General features: G+C 46.8%; 1 protein-coding gene across 1 annotated transcript in view; it reads right to left on the reverse strand.

Annotated features, from left to right (window-relative positions):
• The window catches only part of LOC146861224 (uncharacterized), a 213,613-nt gene that overhangs the window by 38,190 nt on the left and 155,883 nt on the right, over positions 1-19,540 (reverse strand). The window contains exons 30-32 of the mRNA XM_085645359.1: positions 16,366-16,401; positions 15,028-15,064; positions 12,434-12,991 (exon numbers count right to left, since the gene is read on the reverse strand). Of these exons, the coding sequence (XP_085501485.1) occupies positions 12,434-12,991; positions 15,028-15,064; positions 16,366-16,401 (631 nt within the window). The remainder of the gene's footprint in view (positions 1-12,433; positions 12,992-15,027; positions 15,065-16,365; positions 16,402-19,540) is intronic.

Here is a 19,540-nt window from a genome sequence, read left to right on the forward strand (position 1 = left end):
ATGGGTTCCGGAGTAGCATGCTACTCGCCAAAAAAAGAGCTTCAACACCCAATCAGGGGTAACAAGCACTATATAAATGCAAACCTTTTTGCCTCTTTTATCCCTCCGCTATCCTTCTCAATCCAAATAACTGACAAATATCCACCACTCAAATTAATTTCATATTTCACTATACTAATTCACCACTAATCCTTTATGGGTTCTGGAGTAGTGTGCTACTCGCCAAAAAAGTGCTTCAACACCGCATGAGGGGTAACAAGTGCTATATAAATGTAAAACGTTTTCCCTCTTCTATCCCTCCGATATCCTTCTGAATCCAAATAACTGACTAACCTATCTACCACTGAAATTACTTTCATATTTCACTATACTAATTCAAAACTAATCCTTTGTCGGTTCCGGAGTAGCGTGCTACTCGCCGAAAAATCGATTCAACGCCTCGCCAGGGGTAGTAAGCGCTATATAAATGTAAGTACAATACAATACAACTCTTCCTGGAAGGTGGAATGATACACCAAATAGCCAATTACATGAAGTGAGTGACTAATATTCCACTAGGTAGACCCAAAGCCTTCTCTAGACATATGATATAAATACACCTTCGCAGAGAGTTGCACTTCTAAAGCAGACCAAATATAAAGATCCTTCAATAGTGTTTAGAATCATCAGTAAATCAGTAAGTTAGACACAGCATTTAGATTGGCACTATTCTGTTGATTGCAGGTCCTTTGTTGGCTCTGCAGTGTCAAACTATCATGAAGTGTCTGTGTTTTATGAGAAACGTTACATGTCTATAAAGTGCAGTGGGCAACACAACAGTATTAACAATAAATAGTCCCAAGTTCTACACATCCGAGTGAGCTATGCTTGTTATACATGTCGTGGAAAGAAACTGACCTATTTGCTCCTGCTATTTCAACATTTCTTAAAACCTCCTTTGGCGAACCATGCTTGTATGTGCCCTAAAAAACTGCTGGTGGTGCAATTACTAAAAAGTTCACAGACTCTGTTGCTAGTTACAGTCCTATTTTGGCAGAGACTTTGGAGAACGTTGCAACAGGCCATCTGTAAATCCACCTAAGCACCGTTATTTAGTTGATGAGACTGGCAAGTTCTGTTGTTCTTTCAACTATTTCACTAGATGCTCCTGGCGCACTCTGGATAGCCTGCATAGCAAAAAATGGTTTGGAGACTTAGGTGAATGTATACCACATACAAGCCGATTCGTTGTTATGCCCTCAGCAAATTTCTTCCATTTAATCAATTTCTTAGGTTATGATTCTCCACTTGATTTTTGAGCCCAGATTGTTGATGTAAAAGACACACAATTGATGGACGGAATGCAGAAAAAATCAAAACATTCTCCCCCAGTCAAGAGATCTGGGTTAAATCCATCATTCTTTTGCTCACCATGCCACCCCAGTTTAGTCCTGGCCATACGCAAATCAGTCTTGACCCTGTGCCTCATGGGAACAGTCCAGCCCGAACTGCCAAGCCAGGTCCTCCCTGGACCAGAAACAAGCATCCTAGGACCGGTTTCATCCCTCTTCAGCCAGGATAGCTTGAATCCAGTGGCACAGCGAGCCCGGGACCTAAGTCTAGGCATACCCAGCGCTCTTAGGGCGAGAAAGCAAAAGACACACAATTGATGGACGGAATGCAGAAAAAATCAAAACATTCTCACCCAGTCAAGAGATCTGGGTTAAATCCATCATTCTTTTGCTCACCATGCCAATCCAGTTTAGACATGGCCATATGCAATCAGTCTTGACCCTGTGCTTCATGGGAACAGTCCAGCCCAAACTGCCAAGCCAGGTCCTCCCTGGACCGGAAACCAGCATCCTAGGACCGGTTTCGGGGTTTCACCCCTCTTCAGCCAGGATAGCTTGAATCCAGTGGCACAGAAAGCCCGGGACCTAAGTCTAGGCATACCCGGCGCAATTAGGGCAAGAAAGCAAAAGATACACAATTGATGGACGGAATGCAGAAAAAATCAAAACATTCTCCCCCAATCAAGAGATCTGGGTTAAATCCATCATTCTTTTGCTCACCATGCCACCCCAGTTTAGACCTGGCCATATGCAAATCAGTCTCGACCCTGTGCCTCATGGGAACAGTCCAGCCCGAACTGCCAAGCCAGGTCCTCCCTGGACCGGAAACAGGTATACTAGGACCGGTTTCGTGGTTTCAACCCCTCTTCAGTCAGGATAGCTTGAATCCAGTGGCATAGTGAGCCCGGGACCTATGTCTAGGCATACCCGGCATGATGTGTTCTCCGCTTTCATCCTTCTCTTTCTTTCGTCTATGCTGTTGACAAATAGATTCATATGATACTGTAAAGCTTACGCTCATTTTCTGAAGCTGACATATTTTGTGGAATAGATCTTTGCGTTTCCAGCACTGTTACCATGATACTGTACTTTGCATTAATCTCTCTTCCAAGGCTCTATTAAATTGCATTTACTTACGATCTTCTATTTTTTTAATTCAACACTCTACATCTTGGGATGGGAATATCCCCTGCATGGTAATGGGCATACACACTGCTGTGAGTTTTATACTGCATGTGAAGCTGGTATGCTAACTTTTATTGGGCCCTGGCATCATGTCAATCTAGCATGTACGCAGAGTTCTACACCTATCCTTGGGAATTTTAGGTCCAAAATCTGTTCTGCGACCTGGAGGCTGCACCCCAGGCATAGAAATATTGTTCATACCCTTGGAAGTCACATAATGTGGTGGTGGCAGCAGCGTGCTGAGGTTTTGTGAATCATTGGTGGACCAGACCATGTCATCTATGTCTAGGCTAGTGCATGCTACTGAATCCTTTTGTGTCCTGGTGTTAAGTGAACCCCTGAGTCTTGTGCTGGTATTCTGTGTCAAGTGTAAGTATGAGTGGTGTCTGCATAGCACATGTACAGGAGTAGTAGGACTTGTGTGTTGTGAGAGTGTGAGTACTGGGATCAGCGGTATCCATGTTGTATACCGCCTGGTTTAGGATGACAGAAGATGGAGGGTGGCTTCCCCGAGAGTGGAAATGTATTGATTACATTTCTGTTGCTGGAGGATGGAGATGAAGATACTGAAGTGAGGGATGATGCCAATAGTGCTACCATTAGGAATTTAATGAGAGCCTTGTTAGCAAAGACCAGCTGATTAGTTCTTCCTCAGTACTGCCATTCAGTAGATGATAGGCAAGCAAGTCAACAACGTCTCCTCCTCCTACTTCAACACCCTCTGCATGCTCCGCAAGATCTACAGGTGGATCCCGACAGATACAAGAAGAACAGTCACCCAGGCCCTCGTCAGCAGCAGACTCGACTATGGAAACGCCCTCTAAGCGGGAGCCACGACGAAGCTCATCAAACAACTGCAACGCGTCCAAAATGCCTCGGCACGACTGATCCTCGATGTACTACACCACGGCCACATCACCCCTCACCTGAGAAACCTGCACTGGCTCCCCGTCAACAAGAGGATATCCTTCAAGCTCCTCATCCATGCACACAAGCCACTCCACAAGACCGGCCCAGCCTACCTCAACAGACGACTTTCCTTCTACATCCCCAACCGCCAGCTCCGCTCCGCCGACCTCGCACTCGCCACCGTCTCGCGCATTCGAAGAACAACCACCGGTGGGAGATTCTTCTCCCACATCGCCGACAAGACCTGGAACACCCGCCCACTGAGCCTACGACAGACCCAAGACCTGCTGACCTTCAGGAGGCTGCTCAAAACCTGGCTGTTGGACCAGTAGCGGACCCCCACACCCCTCCCAGCGCCTTGAGACCCTCGCGGGTATGTAGTGCGCTCTACAAATGACTGATTGATTGATTGAGTGATTGATTGATTGATTGATAGGGGTGAGAGATGGGACTTTTGTTGACCCTGATTACTGCTTCAGGAAGGTTGATGACAGCTAGGTGCAAATATCCTATGCTTCATTGTGCTCATTGTTCAACTGTTATGAAAACCATCACTTTGCACAAAGGGTATGTCTGAGGAGTAGCTAGAAAATGACACGTGAAAGAGAACCAACTCAAGCCAGTTCTGAAGCCTTACACAGTGAATACAGATCTTCTATCTGGAAAATGAGTATAAAAGAGGAATCCAAGCCACCACACTTTGTTCCAGTATTATGTCTGCACCTAGAGTGGGAGGCCACTACTGCTTAAGACAAGTGCCACTGTGTAAGCCAGCTGTGCTAATCTTGCCTAGCAGTCAGGTTGCAAATGAAGTTGCAGTTGCAGCCCCCGCAGTACAAGAGCCACTGCCACAGGAGTGAGACTTCTGAATGCGGAGCCTCACTGTTAGCCAATGATAGGTTAAGGGACCAGACAATTCTTCAGTAAGAATGTAAACTTAATTCAAATTTTTGATGAAAGTTATCAGAACTGTTTTGCGCATCTAAACACTGGGGTACTTTTGAATGAACTACTTAAAGCTGAAACCCATGGTATACACCAGGGGCTGTGGACACCAGAAAACACCAAAAGCAGGGAGAGTGTATTAAAAATTTGTAGAATCTCGCTGGAAAAACAAACAGGAGTACAATCCTATAACAGAGAACTGTAATTACGCTGTGTAGCATTTCAGTTTGCCGTGAGAATAAAGTGCTTTCTTTTAAGTAGTAGGTAAGCCCTAGTTTGACAATACATTTTAATGCCTGTTGGTTGACTGTTGACGTATGTGCTCTTGAACTCACACAACGTCCCTGAGAAACCATTGACTGTTTGGCCTCAGTACCCTGAGAGTCAAGTATAGAAGCAAATTACTTGGCCCACTTTGCACAGCCATAGTGGGACGGACTAAAGGACACCTTGGCAACTTAGCTCAACCATCATGGGGCTTAGACAGTGGCGCTTGTCTACACAGTGGCCCCACAAATGTGGTCTGCCACTGCACAATATTTAAGAATATTTAGTGAGGGAACATAGAATCCCCATCATTCTTGGGTGAATGGTATTTAATTTTCACAGCTCCCCTGACTGAGACATAGTCCCACACTTTGCTTGCTGACAATCATCATAGGTCAATTAAGTCATAATCTGGTTAGAAGAGGTTACACTGTGGGAAATTCAGAGGTACATCACATGCCTAAGACCAGAGTGCACTCCATAGTGCCTTTGTGACCTCATGTCCCTGTATCAAGGTGCCCTTCATGACAAAATCTACTAGCCCTGGATGCCACGACCCAAAGTCCCAGTATCAATGTGACTTTCACGTCTAAATGTACTGACCCTGGTTGCCTCTGCCCAAGTTATGACTTTAGGGATAGTGAGGTCTATTTTAAAGGCCTTATTTAATTAATGCTGTTGACTTTACTGTTATTGACTGTGTCTTCACCAACTTTCACTGCAGTTGCTAAAGCGTATTTATGCCACAGTACTAGTAGCTTTCACTCTCCCCACTTTTAACACCAACGTAACTCTACTGCTTCAGACAGATACAAAAACTAAAGGAGAGGGAGGAATTGGAGGTTTCTAAAATCATATTCTCCCATGTACTTCTGGTGATATGGTGGTTTGGATGGGATTCTTAGAGGGTACCATGCCACCTGATAAGATGCTTGGTCCATTACTTCCCTCCAAGGCCTTGAGGATAGGCCAATCCTGGAAGAACCCATCTGTGTGTGCTACTCATTTTCCGGTGCAATCCCCAAAGATGGAAATATGTGCTGCCAGTGGCTCTTTGAATGTATAACCCCTAAAAATGAAAAGTTACGCTGCCAGTTCTTGATACAAGTGTAATCCCTACAGATGGCAAGATGTGTTGCCAATGGCTCAATGAACACCGCATTCAAGACTGTGTAAACTCTACAGACATTGGGGGACATGTTGTTTTACCAGACTGCCTCTCGTCAGTCTCATATTCCACGATAATTTTGCTTTCCCCTAGTATTGCTTTGAGTTAAGATTGTATATGACAACTTGTACCTTTCATAATGAGCTGTGATACATAAAATATATTCCTTACTGATAAAGGTAAAGATAAAGTGATTAATTATTAAAAACTATTCCTTCTGAAAAAATACACCCTGTATTTTCAGTGTATTCTGACAAAAAGACTTATTTTTTTTTTTTTTTTGAAACCGTTTATTGCACGATGAAAAAGTTACAGGCATGGGCCTACAACCGTCCGGCCGGCCGCTAGAGTAGCAAAAGGCATACAACATACATACAGTGAGAGTCTCTCGGCGGAGCAGATTGGCAAATCAGGTAAAACCAATGGCGTAGGCCGCATAACTCCTAGCCCACAATACGGTTTCCTTTTGTCAAACAGAACAACACAAAAAACCACACCCGCAAGGCAACCCGCGAACCAAGTGACAGCACGTGCTCCGTAAATGGGGGATCCTAACCAGCAGCAAAACTCTGAAGAGGGGAATGGGAGTATGGCAGGGACTGGGGAGCCACGTGCCCACGGCTGAGGGAGGGGGGTCGGCTAAGGAGATGGGGCCGGCGAGGCTACCGGTAGCAGTGGCGGCTCACAAATACCCCCACGGTAGGCGTTCCAGGGGCTCCAGATTTTCACCCACGCCCCAGGCTTACCCCTCGCCACGTACACTACTTTTTCACGAAACATACACCAATCCATATGTTCTTTCCAGGCCAACACCGCCGGGGGCCTCTGGGATCCCCACAATTGGGCAATGTCACGCTTCGCTATCATGTATCCCAGAGTCACCCACCGCGTCTGCGGGACCGAATAATCATTTGGTTCCCACACATTCAGCAAGCATCTCCTCGCTTCAGGCAGCAATGCGACACGCGTAACCACACGCAAAACCTCATGCACACCACGCCAGAATCGCTCCACCTTCGGGCATTCCCACAGTATATGCATGAAAGTTGCCAAAGCACCACAGCCGCGCTTACACAATCCGTCACCAGCAAAGCCCATACGTAGAAGCCTCGGCCCCGTGACGTAAACCCGGTGAAGGATCTTAAGCTGGACGAAACGAAGGCGAGCCGGGATGGCCACCTCCTTCGGAGAGGCCACCGCGGAGATCCAGTCCTCGTCGTCCAGCTCCAGCCCATCGGCAACCCAGGCCTCGCGGAGGCCATTCAGCAGGCACGATCTGTCATTGATCAGTTTTTTATATATAAGGGAGATCGTGCTGTCTGGTACATGGCCATCTAGCACCCTGTCCTCCAGGGGGGAAGACTCCGGAATGGACGCAACATCCGGGAAGACGGAGGCCAGCGCGTGGCGGACCTGCAAGTATCGAAAGTACTCACTGCCTCGCAGCTGAAACTCCGTCTGCAGCGTCTCAAAAGTCTTGAAACCCCCCCTCGTCCAGAGATCTCCCACCGTGCTGATTCCGATCGTGTCCCACTTCTCGAAGCCCTTCGATGTCCACAGGGAGCCCAACCTCTCAGACGCATATAGCGGTGACGCCCGGGTCAAACGGTCCTTCCACCCCATAGCTGCATTAGCCGCGTGCCATACACGCACCATGACACGCGTCGGCCCCGTCAGACGGGAGTCGGGCGTGCCAGAGTAGAGCGCTCGATTATAATCGCCACCGGGCAGGAGCATCCTGTCCATTTCAAATGCCGGGTTCAAGGCGGGTCCGTAAAGGCCATGATTGATTGCAGCTAGCTGGGAGGCCCAGTAATACCGTTTAATGTCCGGGAGGGCGACCCCCCCATCGTACCATGGGAGCGTCAATTTGGCCAGAGCAATACGCGGCCTCCCGTCCCAGAACAGGCGCCGCTGCAGGCCCTCCACCTCGCGGAAGTAGCGCGCTGGTACCAAGTCCATAGTGTTCTGGAGGGCGTACAGAAAGCGCGGCAAGGACATCATCTTAAACAAGGCCGCTCGGCCGAGTGGCGAGAGCGGAAGACGCCGCCAACGCGCCACATCCTCTCGCAAGCGCTGGAGGGGGGGCAACAAGTTCCGCTCATAGCGGGCCTCCGGGTCTAGAGTGATGTATATACCCAGGTACCGGAACCCCTGGGAGGCAATCTGGATCGGGCAGTCACGCGGTAGGGCCGGAGCCTCCCCGGAAAGCACATATACGCAGGATTTCGCCCAGTTGATGACAAGGCCTGAGTTACGCCCGAAGGAGCGCAAAACATCAACCAGGACAATCAGCGATTTGCGCGGGGAGGCTAGATACAAAAGGATATCATCGGCGTAGAGGGACACGCGGTCCTCATACTCAGGGGTCCAGCGGAGACCACGGATAGAAGGGTGCCACCGTAGCCACTCCGCCAAGGGCTCCAAGGCCAGTGCAAACAGGAGCGGCGACAAGGGGCAACCCTGGCGCGTGCCCCGCCCCAGCTCGAACGGGGCCGAGACTCGCCCATTCACCACCACCTGCGCCAATGGGCCCGAATACAACAATTTAACCCAGCTAATGAACCCCGGGCCAAATCCGAATTTCGCCAGCATCGCCCAGATGTATGGCCATTCAAGCGTGTCGAACGCCATGGTGGCGTCTAAGGATGCCAAGATGGCCGGCTCCCGCACAAACGGGACACACGCGAGCACCCCGTGCAAGCGTCGCAGATTAAGAGCCGTGTTGCGATGGGGTATAAATCCCGATTGGTCTTGGTGGACCAAATCGCCCACCACACCGACCAACCGGTTGGCCAACACCTTGGCGAGGATTTTGGGTTCCGCGTTCAAGAGCGAAATTGGCCTGTAGGATGTGACCCGCTCACGGGGCCTCCCCTCCTTGTGTATCACCACGATCGTGGCCAGGCGCTGGTCCGGCGGGAGGGAACCCTGCGAGTGGGCCGCAAGGAACATCGCGCGCAGGTGGGGCGCTAGTACGTCCGGGCGCAGCTTGTAAAGCTCGATGGGGAGACCATTAGGGCCCATGGCCTTGCCGGACGCGACCGAGCGAATAGCCAGGGCAATTTCGTCCGAGGTGGGGGGAGCGTCCAGCGAATCCCTGTCCTCCACCGAAAGGGAGGGCAGCGCTATGTCCCGAAGCAGGGAATGGGAATCCTCCTCCGAGCAGGGGGAAACCGGGGAGTACACCTCGCGGAAGTAATCCGCGAAGCAGGAGACGATGGCTTCCGGCTCGGTGACACGTGTACCATCCATCCTCTCAATCAAAGGAACCACACGACTCGCTCTCTCCCTCTTATCCAACCACGCAATCAGTTTACCCGCCTTATCGCCCACATCATACAATCGTCCCTGTTGCTCTCTACTGAGGCCCCTGGCCGCCTCCGTGACGAGGGCCCTATAGGCCGCCTGCTTGAGGTGCAGAACATGCAACTTGGCATCCGTTACCCCACTCCCCAGGTCACCCTCCAATTCCACAATCTCGGCCTCCACCCGGGTCACCTCCTCCCGCCCACGCTTCCGGGCATGGGAGATAGAGGAGAGGGCCTCCCCTCTGAGGACTACCTTAAAGGCCTCCCACAGGGAGATGGCCGAAGAGACAGACCCCACATTCTCGTCAAAATATCGCTGTAAGGATTTGATCAAGTCGGCACGAATAGTGGGGTCTCGCAAGTACCATGCATTGATTGGGGCCACCCTGCCCTCCCCCCTCGGGAAGACATCAAAATGTAAGAGTAATGGGGAGTGATCCGAAATACCCCGCGCCAGATGGCACACCTCTCCTACCCTCCCAGCGTGGGCCGCCGGGACCAGGATGTAGTCAAGTCGCGAGAGGCTACCATGGGCACCCGAGTGGAAAGTGTATTGCAGCTGCGTAGGGTGCTTTAGTCGCCAGCAATCCACCAGGCCCAGTGTGTCTAAGAGGCCGGACAGCCACGCCTGTGCCCGGGGGAGGTCCCTAGGGGGATGGCGATCCATAGACCCAGAAACTACCGCATTGAAGTCCCCCCCAACCACCAGCAGGCCACCCGGGAGGTCCAAGAGGAGGCGCCCCAGGTCCGCAAATGTAGTAGCTTGTAACCCAGGCGGGACGTACACTGACATGAAAACAATCACTCTACCCTCCATTCTACCCACCAGGACAGTGTAGCGTCCCCTCTCGTCATGGCGCACCTCATCAATCTCCAGCGGGAGCGAGTTCTTGATCATGATACCCACCCCCCGCGACCCCGAAGTGAAGCCCGAGTGGGCCACCAAACGATAGCCTCGCCGATTCATGGCATGGAAGGAGTTACCTATAAGGTGTGTCTCCTGCAAAAAGACAACATCTGGCGATATGCGTTTCAGGAACTGCAGGACCACACCACGCTTAATCCGATCCCCCAGGCCGTTAACATTCCAGGACAACACAGCCAAGTCCCTACCCCCCATCATACATAGAAGCAATCAGTCGTCCCCCACAGAGCATTTCGAGTACAGCTATACAGTAAAGGGTTTGCCTTGCGGTGCGAACAAACAACACACCCCCCCCACCCCCCCATCCCAACAGAACTCCCCCCTCCCTGCACCCCTGCATGAGCCCAGTCAGCCCCCCCAAAGTGCAGTGTGCCTGTCGCCCCATAGAGAAAGACTAACTAGTACCCCAGAGGAGGAGGGAAGCCCCCAACAGACCCCGTACGACCTCCATAGGAGGGGAACATACACGATCGAGAAATGGTAAAGAAATATTGTCCCGAGCGGGGCCTATTATCCACCCCTTAATTCTGATCCGGCAGGCCCTCTCCACCGCCCGCACCCCCTCCACCCCCCCGGCCCCGATCATCAGGCAGAGTGTCCAACCAGTCCCCAGCCGCCTCGGGGCGATCAAAGAAGTGCGTGCGACCTTCCACCTCCACCCTTAGCTTAGCTGGAAAGAGCATTGAGTACTTTAGGTTCAGGTCCCGCAGGCGACGTTTAACACCGAGAAAACTCAGTCTCTGCTTTTGGACCGCCGGAGTAAAGTCTGGGTAGAAACGCACGTCCATGTTGTCGAGCTTGACCGGTCCCTGTTGCCTGGAGGTCTGCAGGATAGCGTCCCTGTCCCGAAAGTTAAAAACCCGGGCAATGATAGGCCGCGGCGGGGCACCGGTCTTCGGCCTGCCCCCAGGGACCCGGTGAGCACGCTCCACCGCAAAAAGCTTACTCAGGCCCCGGGGCTGCAGATGGGTGAGGATTAGATCTTCCACAAAAAGGTCGGCGGCCTCCGCCTCTCGTCCCTCCGGCACCCCCACAATCCGAACATTATTCCTCCTGGCCCGACCCTCGGAATCCTCCAGTCGCCGGTCCATCAGGGCGCTCGCCTGGCCAAGCCGGCGCACCTCCTTTTGGAGGGCCGCCACATCTGTCTCGAGGCCCGTTGTGGTGTGGGTCAGGGAATCGACCCGGTCATTCGTCTTAGACAGGTCTGCCCGCACCAGGCTCACATCCACAAGGACCGAGTCTATTTTTTGCGCTAGGGTGTCGAAGCGCTGGTCCACCGAGGCCTTCATCTCCGCGATGGCGCCCATGACGTCCCGGAGGGTCAGGTCCACCGGCTGGGCGGGCGTCTCCGTCAGGCCCGCCGGGGACGTGCGCGATGTCTCCGGTGATCCCTTCTGGAGAGTGTAGCGGTCCATACTGTTGGATTGGGGCGCCGGGCCACGGCGGGTTGTCTTCACCTTCGCCCGGTCGCCATCTTGTTTGGTGGACATGCTTGCTCTCCCACCGTCGTGCCAATCTCCTCAAAAGGGCCGATAGACCCGTTCACTGGGTCCGGGGGGGGAGGGCGGCCACCGCACCGCAGGACGATCCACAGCTGGCGGGCCAGCCGGGCACCTGGACAAGACCACACCGCCGCACCCCGCTTCGCGACCCTACCTCGCTGGAGGCGGGGAGGGCGCAAAAGTGAAAGTGAAAGCGCGGGGTACGCGAGTCGCCCAGCCGTGCCCGCCGCTGTTGTTCACTTTGTCCCCGGATCGCCCCACTACTCCAATCCGGGGGGCCGGCGCGGGGAAGGCCGCAACCTTCGATCGGCGCTCCCGCCGGTGTTCGGGGTCCGATTCGAACACGGAAAACGGGTGGCGCCTCAGCTCGGGTTCACCGACACAGTCCCCTCAAAAAAGGACAGGATATAGCCAGGATTAATTCAGGAGGTCGCGGAGGTCCTCGGGAGCCTCGCACCTACGCGGCCATCTTGGTTGCGCGCTAGGCTCCTCCTCCACAAAAAGACTTATTGGCAATAGATTTCAAAAATCTCTTTTTGTTAATTTGGTGGATTTTCCTTTGAAGTTTTCATTGCAGAAATCAGCATAATGAAGAGCATAGCATCTAATCTTTATAATGCTGATTTATGCAAATACATCTTAAAAGAAAATCCACCAAATGAACAACATGTAGCATCTTTACATGTATGACATCTCTGTTTCTTCTTTAGTCTGTGAATTCATAAAAAGAGCCCCTTCTTAAAGAAAGCTTTGTTCAAGACCAAATGCATTACATTTTGTTGAAAGCGCCATTTGCTCCCATGCCAGAATCGAAAACAGTTTGCTGATGTATCTGTTATGTTTGTTGATGAAGTATTGAATCTGTATCAAAATTAAATATCACTTACCAGGAAGAGTGTTGAAGTCGTCGATCAGATACATGTGCTCCTGGTCAGGATCAGAGGCTATCAAATTCAACTCTCGCAGAAATTCAGCTTGCGTGGGGTCAGAAGTGTTCACGATTCCAATAGCGTACATCTCAATGTTGGCTGCATGCGCCTCTCGTACAGCCATGTCAAGCTTTATCGTTTCTCTCTTGTCCGTTTGTCCATCTGTCAGAACTATGGCCACCTTCCTTACACCAGTCCTGGCACCAAAGAATGCTTTCTGGGTGGCATTGTGGATGGCAGTTGCCGTGTATGTCCCTTCTCCCATATACTGCATCTTTCTTATGGCCTGCTTCACTTCTTCTTGGGTGGCATACCTGTTCAGCCCAAATTCTATCTGCACCTCTGCACTGTAGAGCACAAGGCCAACTCTGGTGGAGTTTCTGCCTACAGTCACTCTTTCCACCAGAGCTGTGACAAAGTCTTTTACAATCTCAAAGTTTTCTGGTCCCACACTTTCAGAGCTGTCAATGACAAACACAAGCTCCATGGGGATTTCTTTGCACTTGACACCACAACCTGAAGGAGAAACGACAAATGGATGCTAATAGTTACTTAATCAATGAGCACTTGTGCATACATTTCTCACTTTCCCATCAAACGTGAACCTGTTTTGTATATTGCAGGGGGGTATAAGCTCATACAAATTCTTACATTGTTCATTAAGTGGGAATAAAAGCCTATATTCCAGTATGCTGTGTGTTAACTATTGAATTCCCAGGAATAATAATTCATATTCTCATACAAATATAGCAGGAATGTGGTGCTCACTGCTGAAGACATGCAGCTTTAAACCACTGTAATGTAACAGTATGGAATTATTACCTTGACCCACAGGCAACATTTTTCTACATTAGAAGGATGAAAGTTTGAGTGAAACTAGCAATAAAGCTTGTTATTGTTAATACTGTAAACATAACAAGCAGCAAGTGCTTTAGGCACGATACTGTCTTAATTGCTTATGACATTATGGAAAAGTTATTAAGCTAGTTTAAAAAAGAATTGTTATAGCTATTTACTGTACACATCTATTCTGAAGTGGATCTCCTGGTTAAGTGAGAGTACAAACTCTTAGGAGTAGGAGCCCTTACCAGACAAAGGTCGGCCCTCTAGATTTCCGAGTAGGATTCACATGAGAAACCTTCTTTGGGGCAATCACAATCTTTTATTGTGGAAGGAATCACCATTCCGAGAATTGATAAGTGAACCTTGAAATAAACTCCCTGGGTGGAGAAGGGACCAGCATTTTTAGCAAAAGTGAGATATGTGCTTATGCTAATTCTAAAGTTCACCTCTTTGAACTGTTCCTTAACTTACAAGCAGCTGCCAAAATTTGACCTTTGCAGAAAATGAAGGAATGACAAATATTTAAGACAGTGCTTAATATGAGCCGGTGGTTTCCGGTGCTCAGCACCGGCACTTAATTGTTTTCCGGTGCTCGGCACTGGCACCTAATTGTCAACACCATACGAAGAAGAGTCGACCAGATGGTGGCGCTGCTCATCTAATTTAGAGATGAGCAGAACAACAGTTGTTTAGGAATACAATATACAATAAAATTGCTAATACCTACCTCCCCAGCCATTCCTTTAGCTTTGGGAACCTGGAATAATCAGAACTGTTGCATTTACATGCAAGAGAGATGGTTAGTAGTTGTTTTGTCAGCGATGACTAGGGCAATTGGTGGTGTAAGCTGAATGGCCTCCTGGTCACAGCCCTGGCACTTATTATTTTACAAACTAAGCACGGCTTTAAGATCACTCCAGTGGGAAAAATAAATATATTTGTAAGTGGCACACCCGACTCCTGACTCAAATCCATTCTTATGTGGTATTCTATCAAAATACCCAAGTTGTGGATGCAGGACCAGGGAGCCTGAAGAAGTCCTGGAAAAGTGTTATTATCATAGTTACATAGCACCAAGGGAGTGAGTGTAGCAAGTAAGCTCCACCCTCCCCAGGAAGGTTTTGTGATTCTCCCTAAACAATTTGTATTTAATGATGGGCCCAAACAATTCATTCTAAAGCACCTATTGAGTAAATGGTCCTAGGATTTACAAATGATTCAGATGAGAAACTCAGAATACTGCAAGATACAATACTCAGGAACATTAATTCACCACAGCAGCGAACAGTATGTCAGGCCATAAAATCTCAATGTACCTCCTTCAGGCAACTCTTTAGGGAAGGGAGGTATGAGAAGGTCTCCATCTATTTCAGCACATTTTAAGTTGCCTGTTTCTCATATGGGTAGCCTACCTGGCTCAGCATGGGTGGTTCTTAAAGAAAGGGTGTGGTCACACAAGAAGGTCCTCATATACCTGTACCCCAAGCAAGGAAATACATCGGAAAAAATTATTCTTTATGGTATGACGGTGCAAGTAATCTCCTAATTCCTGGTACTGAAATCAAGCATTTCTGAACACCTTTTTTTGATTCCTGTCCACCCACTTGATACATGAGGATTGAGAAAACACAATGCCCTAAATTTTTGAACTCTACAGCCTTGAGATACATCTGAACACATAAAATAAAGGGACCATAACACAAACTTACCACAGATCTCTTTAATCAGTTTAATGATGTCTTCTCTCTGTGAAAATTAGAATACATATAATCATATGTCTGCTAGCCTTCAATTGTCTCCTACATTCTTAATCAAAGTTTTGGGTGTTATCGAACTATTGAATTATTCCCCAAAGTATTTTCCAACTGAGGCATTAGTGACAGATAAAAGCTGCAACAGATGAGTGATAGCAAATAAACTGCCTTTTTAAAGATATTGCTGTTACAGATTCAAAGTGATGAGGAAATGAAAATTCCCCAAAATTACAGATGAAATTATTACTGATGTCAATAATGACTGCAATCAATCTGCTGCCCCCTCACTAATCCACTGTTCACATGTATAGTTAACTAGTTGCACCTGCACCACCTGTTTATTTGCTTTATAAAAGCCCCCCTTATAACCTTCTCCTGCTACTGGGGAAAAGAAGACGTGCAGAGATGTTTCTAAGAAAAGCAGGTGTGGATTAATTTTGTTGGTGCCTGCTGTTTTTGTGCTTGTATCCAAATGGCTGTATTTCCCCCTGGAGAAATGTTTGTGATTTTTTGGAACACTGTAATACATTTATATCTCAACAAATGATCATTCATGTACCTTTGAGATTCCATGAATAAAGATGTGTTGTAGTGACATCTACTATAATAATGGTTTATTCAGTCACTTAAAGACAACGTGCCTCTGAGGAGCCATTACAAAAATCAGTATGGATATAAGACCTTTTGTGGGTCAGGCTAGACAGCACAGCCATTTGCAAATTCTATTGTTACCAATGATTTCAAATATCTATAGAATGGGCTTTAGCTCCACCCTCACTAGTCTTTCCCTCTAACCTGATGCTATTTGGTTGTTTGTGTATCCTTCCTCCTTCTTTGGAGTGCTTGCTTTACAATGCATGAGGGACTATTTCACATCTAACAGGTACATTAAATCATCACACATTAAATTCGTTATCTCCTAGCTGCACCATATACATTCTTTTTTGTGTTGTATTTAATTGGAGCAGGCTTTTTTAAATCAAAATGCAAGGTAAACCAATAGGTTGCCAATACTTGTTCTATTTCAATGCCATGATTTTTCCATGCCGCCATCTCATAATGCTAGGTCAGTTTAAGGATGTTATGCTGAAGGATGTATTGAAAAAAGGAATAAGTGAAATGATCTGTTTCTGGGACATTTTGTACATCTGACTGAATCAAAATTCTGGGGCAATAGTGTATCGCCTTATAGCCAGTGCTATTTAATGACTGTATCTGTAATTTCAGACATCAAAGTTCTGTCTACATTTGGCTATAGTAACAGCATTTAAAAAAATACAAGCAGTCACTCACCGTCAAACCTGCCTCTCCTTTCGCTCCTTGCTTGCCCTGTAAAGATGATCGATTGTTTTTTTAAAAAGATGACGACATTCAATTTGCAGTTAACTAAATGCACTGATTAAATACCACTGTTTCACTAATTACAAATTAATTTGATTTGTTAGAGTTCATATAATAAATCACTGGCCCCATATTTTTTTATTCATGTTAACCTTCAAAATCTCTAACATTCTTCTATTGGAAAAAAATATTTCGGTAACATCTGTAGATGTCATTTAGTTTTCTTGAACTGCAGGTAGGGTTACCTCTTTATGTAGAGCCCAGATATGGAGCGGAGTAGAGCTGTAATCTTCTCTTACTCCTGGAAGAAGCATCAATATTGTCTTTTGACGATCTGTATAAGCTTCAGGATGTTGGTGGTGTCTGTGTGCTAGTCCTCTAACATTTCTTAGCAGCTTTTCACACCATTGACCATCAACTGTGCAGCAGTTGGGGATTGTTGACAGGTTTGAACTGTCTCACTTTCCTTCTCAGCTGGGCCAATAGTACTTCCTACATTCTGTTCCCTGACCGTTAGTGCACCCTTTGACTCTCTTTTTGTCACTTACACATTTGAAACTATACCTTTAACTCCCTTCTATTTTGATCATCTATATGAATTTGTTATTACACATCTATCAACAAAACTCAACCATTGAACCAGCTTGACGAAAAAAGAAACTCCTCCAGTCTCTGCATTGCTTTGCCTTGTTGCCTACAAACAATCGGCAACTGGATGCATAGCAACAAACTGACCTTTTCCATCTTCAATCCATCTGAAGGCATTTATCTAACATAATCCTCTAGCTACTTTTATTTTTAAAATAAAATAAAATACTGTGTGATAAACTGAAACTATCTATTTCTCCCTCGATTTATGAAATTATTAAAGAAATTGACTTCTTGCCTTTGATCAAATTCTCAGCCGCAGCTCACATCACTGTAAATAATATCTTAAAATCACTTTCACTCCTACTTCCCAGAAGATTCCAGCACAGTCTCCCGCCCATTCACGCAACTAGGTTTTCTTTAGTAACATGAGCAACATAATGTGCTTTTTTATCCAAAAGGTCGTCCTTGCTATATTCTGATTCCACAGAATCCCCAATGAAGATCTGGACAACATTGAAAACGACTTTTTCACGTCCACCTGGATTCTCTCCAAATCCTCATTCACAAGCCAGACCCCTAACTGAATTCTGCCCCATTGAAACCAAACACCTTTTAAGGCATAAAATATGTCTCACATGCATCAACTATTTTTCCACTCCAATTTAACACGCACATCACCTCCAGCAGATAATACATGAAGGATCAATGCACCCAGCTGAACACATTAAGTGCCTACCACATATGCAGTAATTTTGGAAAACCATTAACTTAATTGTACATGGCTTGATAACTGAAATCCATAGCACTACACCTAATAACACCAACTCTTTCATTCGGCCTATCTTTATCTCTCCATCCAGTATAAATCAGTCAATAATCAAGATGTTGTTTCTGACCAAGATCTCACAATTGTACAACTACATATGCAGTAGAAGGTTATAATATTGCTTTTTTTTTTAACCCAAAGCAAACAAAGAATATGAAACTTCTAGTTTATACTCAACAAAAGAACTATTTGATTAGTCCCCTTTTGAGGTTTGTATAAACAATTGCACATTGATCCACTTCAAAAGGTTAAATAAAAGCCTCAAAGTGATGACAATGAAGCTACCTGGTTAATTGTAATAGTTTTCACATGAACATATGTACCACCAATCTTGCGAGATATGTTTTGACCTTCCCTAGCAAGCAACATTACATTCAATAAACTCTGCAAGGTGCACCAATCTGCATGGAAATCAGGCATAATATGAACAATCTTATTTAACAATTTACAACCCATGCAAAGCCCAGTGGTCAGGAAGTCCTACCACCCGATCGCAAACATTTCAATACCATTTACAAAAAAAGCTCAGCACTTGTACCCACTCTTTTTAGACTTAGGAAGCATGCCAGACTATCTGTCCTTCAACAAAACCTTCAGTACCTTCGTGTGCAAGAGTCATTTAGTGGCTAGCTAGTCCTATCTTTATCAGTCCATCTTCCCTGTCTTCAATATACTTCAGTTGACAACTAGTACAGCACTTGGAAGCAGCATTCAAACATGCAGTCCCTTTATACTGGTTTTATGGGTCAGAGACCATGGATTTGTACTCAACACTTCTATGTTGCTTCACATCTTTACATTCCTCTGTCCTTTTTATCCAGTTAAATTCTGGTCTTCTATCAGCTTTAGATCTGGACTTGGGATGTTGCCAACTAAGCACTCCCTATCGAGTCGATGCAGAGTATTGTCCTTCTCGATAACTACTGAAAGAGCCTAAATATAGTCTTTTCAAGAGATGCCACACATAAATACAGTATGCTGAAAAATTGACTGCATGGCTACCATTGTTACCAGGCAAATGGTTTATATTTCTCTCTCCTTAGACACAGTAGGTGATGGCAGCCACCACAAAAACCTCTAGTTACCATATAGGGGACATTTCCATCCTCCGCAGTAATGTTTGTTGCATTCCGATATAGTAATTTCCTGCCAGGGATGTGTACAAGTGTAAAAGAAGAGATTATCTTGTGGATTCATTTGTGAATTTCACCAGGTGGATCCATCATGTTTTTTTATTAAAGATGTGAGCCTGTGGTTTCCTTTGCCAGAATCTGTCATTGTGAAAAGATTCATTCGAACCCAAGATGCTTTGTTTTTGTCTATACAATAACCACCTTTATTTTGCTTCCTATTGGAGGTTCTACTTCTACTGCAAAGTAGCAAACTACATTTTGGTGACTTTATTTGGTTGAAATCCTTTTATTTGACATTCTGATAAGATGACTTACCACAAGAAGATGACAAACTGGCTTTCGCAGTATTTTGACTTTACTAGAAATTGATTTGTTTTTTACCTACATCTGGGAAAAAAATGTATGTGGGTGAGGGCTATCCAGTGGTATGGGCTATGCATGATTGCAGGCTATATGTGGTGAAACATAGGAGAAAGCTATTTGTGGTTCAAAGTATGCAAGGGCCCACGCCATAGGTGGATGCAAAATGTATATATACTTGTACTTCTTTATGCTACATGTATGCTGTAGCTATAGA

Source organism: Triturus cristatus, chromosome 3_1 (genome assembly GCF_964204655.1).
Source record: "Triturus cristatus chromosome 3_1, aTriCri1.1, whole genome shotgun sequence".
Lineage (NCBI taxonomy): Eukaryota > Metazoa > Chordata > Amphibia > Caudata > Salamandridae > Triturus > Triturus cristatus.